Source organism: Dendrobium catenatum, unplaced genomic scaffold (assembly GCF_001605985.2).
Source record: "Dendrobium catenatum unplaced genomic scaffold, ASM160598v2 fragScaff_scaffold_1381, whole genome shotgun sequence".
Classification (NCBI taxonomy): domain Eukaryota; kingdom Viridiplantae; phylum Streptophyta; class Magnoliopsida; order Asparagales; family Orchidaceae; genus Dendrobium; species Dendrobium catenatum.
Window position 1 is genome coordinate 142,389 of NW_021319843.1, and position 5,440 is coordinate 147,828.

Below are 5,440 nucleotides of genomic sequence, written 5' to 3' on the forward strand. Positions count from 1 at the left end.
ATTGTTGCACTCTCTACCTCAGTGCTGTAGTGCTCCAATTCAAAATTTTCATATTTTCAATTTTTTTAAAATTTGGATTACTATATTTACTATGATATACTTGGAATGAATTATGATAGATTGTGTGTTTATGGTGGAAATAAGAATAGAGATGCCAGACATCTAAATTTTTTGAAATGGCGAGCATCGGCCTTGGTGTCAATGTTAATTAGGCATCAGTGTTGTTATTAGCATCAGGCATCAACTTTCTTATTAACGATGGGAAACAACCTTTTGGCACCAAGTTGTGTCAGTATTGGTGTTCACAGCAAGGATGGCCTTGTTAGCATTAATGGACTTCGACATTATTGGTGACAATATGCAATTTTTTTTTTTTTTTGCGTTGATAAACATCAACATTTTTATCTTCACTGGGCGATAACCTTATTAACATTGGCAAGTATTGATGTTGTTAGCAAAGGCAAGCTGTGAACTTTTTGGCATTTGAGGCTGTCAACATTAATGTAGGTGATGGACAACAACCTTGTTGGCTTCAACACACATGAACATTATTGGAGATAGTTAGTGAAGATCGTATTAGGAACAACTTGAACCAATGCTTATTTCAATGGTTGAAGAAGATCATGTTAATTAATGTCAACAAGCATCAGTGTTAACTTGCATATGCATTGGTGACAACATTGAATCAACGTTGGTGTTATGACCGAGCATTGTTATTGTTGGTGTCAAGCATTAGCATTTATGTTGATACAAGACTTATTGGAGTTTATGTCAATGTTGGGTGTCAGCATTATTGTCAGTCTCGAGTGTTGATGTTGTCAATGTCGAGCATTGGCATAATTTTCTATGATGTACGTTGGCTTTGATGATTCCCAAGAGTTCTTATCTTTCTCTTTTACTTGACATCCTCTCTACTTGCTATTTTTTTATTATCATGGGATTTCTAATATTCCTTTCAAAAGATAATGATAATAGAAGATCCACAAATTCCTAGCTACTAGATCTTGTAATCTCAATAAAAGGTTATATAGCCTATGAAAAGATTTAGTCATATCCTTATAAATCTCAATCAAATATTTATAATAAATTAAAACCTCACTTTTATCTTGTTGAGATCTAGTGATGAAAAAAAAAGGACTCCATAATTAAAACATTTAAGTCCACCTACTAAATCACAATAGCTTTTACAATTAACAAATATCTTATATAAATTTTTCAATACTTAAAACTTTTCTCTTTTAATTTTCTTAGCTAGCAATCTGATCAGTAAAAGATATTTCCTTCAATTAATTTCCAATACAAATCTTTTTCATTGGTTATTTAACTCTCACACAAATTCTTTATATCATTCATAGGTGCCCTCCTAAAATTATCAGAAAGCTTCTTAGTTGTCCCTAAGTATTCATACTTGAAACATTTCTATTACAATTATTTACAAAACAATGATAAATGGCATTATATATATATAAGGAGCTGAGAGTATGCAATAAATTAAGGTTATAAATGAACCAACTCATGCTCGAGTCATGACTAACTCAAACTCGGCTTGTCTATTCAATGTTAAAGTTGAACACAAACTTGCGCTCGAGTCAAGCTCAAATAGTGAGCTCAAACTTAGCTCAGTGGGAAAAAGGTGGGCTCATGCTTGACATGTGAGCTTGGGCTAAAAGACGAGAGCTTGATGGAGGAAACCTAACTTAAAATGGATGCTTCGTCAATCCATCCATTGAGGCCATTATATTAGTCATACAGTCGGGTGAAACTGCCCTACTATTTGCAATTGTCAAAGGTGTGCATAGGTAAATGAATTGCACAATCACACTTAAGCCTAGGGTCAAGGATGAGCAATGTGTAAATTTGTGTGGCAGCGTCTATGTGAAATAATTTAGGATTCTTTACCTAAAAACTACGTTATAAAAAAAGGAGGGATTTGAGATGGACAAATTAGGAAAAGCATAAAATTTACGTATTTTGTATGTTAGATTTTTAAATGAGTAAACAAAACTCAAGCAATGGACGATATAAAACAATAGAGTAGCTCATCAAGCTATCGAGCCGAGTTTCGTGAATCTCAAACTCGAGCTTGTATACCATATAAGCTCGATCATAGGCTTGAACTCGAGCTCAAGACTTACTAAGCTCAATAACGAGCCAAGCTAAAACCAACATGCAAAACTCCTTGATTCACACCCCCTACAACAAACCAATCATATTTCTCTTTATTGCATCTTTATTTTCACTTCTTTTTTAGAGTTCAATAGAGTTGAAATCCTCACACAAGATCTACTATCCTATCAAATAACAAAACTCATGAAAATAATATCGCTTACTCCATTAAGTCAAATATAAATCACAAGAATATCCATTAGATCAGCTTTTCACCCCGAGATCAACCAAGATTTCTTCCCTTGTACCAACGATATCAAGAAAATTACTCTATTGGACTGTTTGGCTACAGGATTTATGCCTGATTTTAAAGCATATATATATATATATAAATTCTTGCTTAAACAGGAACTGTCCTGCCACCAGCATTTTCCTGCATTTCCTCCTCTTCGTTCTCCCCGGACATCTCCTCCAGAGATTTTCCCTTTGATTCAGGCACCAGTAATGTGAAAACAAGACCCAGCAGATTACAAGCAGCCAGCACAAACAAAGAATTCCTCACTCCAATCCCAGGCGGATATCCTCTATCAGTCTTCGTCTTATCCTTGTTCTGTGCTGCGTACAGAAATCCAAACGATCCCACAATAGCTCCGGCCTTCCCGGCCGCCGCCGATATTCCATGGCACGTCGACCTCAACCTCGCCGGAAATATCTCCGCCGGTACAATGAAAGTTGTGCTGTTAGGCCCAAAATTGGCGAAGAAGAAGGTTAGCCCATACATAACCACGAAGCCAATGTGATTTCCCGGCGTCGTCCAATGATGGTAAGGAATTGCAAGCCCCAGCATGAATACCATCATGAAGAAGAATCCCATCATTTGTATGGTAAACCGTCCGATAATATCGATCAGCGCAACTGTGAACCAGTAACCGGGTACGGTGCCGCATAGGGCGATGAGAGTCTGAGCCCTCGAGATCTTGAAAACCTCTTCCAACGCATTCATCGTCGCCGCCTTTGGTATCCATCCTATAGCGCTAAAGATGTCTTTTTGAAACAGGTTCTGGCTGTAGAACGCGATGTCGAGAACAAACCATGTCGTCGTCGTTCCGAGTAGATGAAGGCCGTGGCGATGAAGAAACTCCTTTGAAAAAAGACCAAATTGATTGCTTTCTTTAAGAGTAATTCTCTCAACCTTCTCCTGCTCCTCCTGGATATCTACTTGAAGCACTCTGGTCATGTCCTGCGCCGCCTGCTTCGCGTTCTTCGCCACCAACGCGGTGTACCGAGCCGTTTCCGGCATCTTCATCCGCCAGTAGTAAGTCACCCCCGCCGGGATGGCGCCGAACATGAGAATAATTCTCCATACGAAGTCGGCTTCCGGCACGGTGGAGCCGATGGCGTCCGCGCTGTAAGGAGGCGCCTTGAAATGGTTTTTGAAGGCGGAGGATACGATAAGCGTGACGATCCCGCCGGTGAGAATTCCGAACCCCTGCATCGCGAAGACGGCGGCGATGAACGCGCCGCGTGTCTTTTTGTTAGCGTATTCCGACATGATGGTTGCGGAAAGGGGGTAATCGCCGCCGATGCCGAAGCCGAGCCAGAAGCGGAAGAAACAGAGTGTAGCCATGGTGCTTTTGGCCGTGTGGCCGAAAGAAAGGCCGGAGGCTATGGAGCAGATGACCATGATCATGAGGGTCATACCGTAAACCTTCTTCCGACCCATCTTGTCACCGAGCCAGCCAAAGAAAAGCTGGCCGGTTAGAGTGCCGCAGAAAGCGACGCCGTTAACGGCGGCCGAGACGTTTGGGGGAAGAGTGCCGGGGGTCGGAGAGCCGTCGACGCGGTAGTAGATGCGGCCGAGGAGCTTGGTGACTAAAGAGATGCAGAAGAGATCGTAGGCGTCGGTGAAGAATCCCATGCCGGCGATGATGATAGCGGTGAAGTGGTAAAGTTGGGTTTTTGCTACATCGAGCGCGTTCAGGACTTCGAGCTGCTGTCTAGCCATTATTCCTTGCTTCCTCTTCCTCTGAAATAAGTGAAGGCAAAAAAGTTCTCGACCTGTACAGAAAAGTCGATAAAGTACATATAAGATAATTAGAAGAAGAAGAAGAAGAGTCAATAGTTCAACAGCGACGCAGAAAAGCAAGAATCAAGATTAAAGAGGAATCGAAAAACGAAACGAACTTCGTGAAAGATATATGTAAAGCTTGGATCTTTTTTTTTGGGGGGGTAAAAGCTTGGATCTTGCAAGGTTCGAGATTTGTTATAATTATTATTATTACTATTGAAGAATTTAAACAAGAAATCAAATCAATAAAGGTCAACGGATCAAGGCCTTCGGGAAAGATAAAAGTTAAACTTGAATTTTGCTTTATTCTGATACATCAATTATACTTTAATTTGGTTATAATTAATTTTTTAAAATTTTATAACGAAAATTTATTTTTATTACCAAAATATTTTCAAAACACTGGCAATCAGTGGATTTTTTTTTAATTCTAGTATAGATCTAGAGTAAAAATGGATTATTAAAAAAACTAAAAAAAGGAAAATTTACATAAATATCTCATAATTTGTATATATCTATATATTTATTTTTGACCCCATTTTTTCCAGATTTTTCTCTTTTTTTTTTTCAATTATGAACTCAAACATGTTGAAGCAGAACAGAAGAGAATCGCATAAGTGATTAAAGAGTTAATTACTTAAACTAACAAGGGATTATAGCTTGATTATGAAAATAATTAACAGTTACTTAGTTATTTGAAGAGAAATGGAGAGAAATCACTTACCAGATCTTTGTTTGGAGGAAACTTGAGAGGGCGGCCTGCTTGAGAGCCGTGAGGGAGGGAGGAAAGGGGGAGAGAGAGGAGAGAGAATGATTGAAGGAGAGTGTGCGGCAGAGGAGGAGTATTTAATGGGGTTAAGGCACGGCGAAGTGACGGAGCGGTGGAACGGAAAACTATCTTTTAGCTGAAGTCAACGGTATTTCGACGACTGACTGAAAACGCGGATGTGGACCCCACCTCGCTGATTGGAAGATGGGATATTTAAAACTTTGAATAATCTGCTAGATTAATTTTTTATTTAAATTTAAATAATTTGTGAACGCATATGTGAAATGTATATATGTATGATCACCTCCATCAATTGCCCATCGCCTGACCACCATCATCATTGAGTAACCATCAATCGATCATTGCCTTTGGACTGCTACTTGACAATCGCTGACTTTTTCACTTGTCATCAGAACCAATGACAACATACACCATCATTTGTAAAAATGATGTATGTTATAGACACCAACACTTATACCAACGGGCTTTGTTTCTCA

General features: G+C 39.2%; 1 protein-coding gene across 1 annotated transcript; it reads right to left on the minus strand.

The window, feature by feature from the left end:
• Positions 1–2,194: 2,194 nt before the first annotated feature.
• LOC110098884 (inorganic phosphate transporter 1-4) lies at positions 2,195–5,053 on the minus strand. The gene is made up of 2 exons (XM_020825830.2): positions 4,899–5,053; positions 2,195–4,164 (listed from the first exon to the last, which is right to left on the minus strand). Exon 2 carries the CDS (start codon positions 4,109–4,111, stop codon positions 2,507–2,509), a length of 1,605 nt encoding a protein of 534 aa, XP_020681489.1. The 5' UTR covers positions 4,112–4,164; positions 4,899–5,053; the 3' UTR covers positions 2,195–2,506.
• Between the last annotated feature and the right edge of the window lie 387 nt (positions 5,054–5,440).

Coding starts and splice junctions, on each gene's coding strand:
- LOC110098884 (XM_020825830.2), bottom strand. CDS start 4,111: ATGGCTAGACAGCAGCTCGAAGTCCTGAACGCGCTCGATGTAGCAAAA.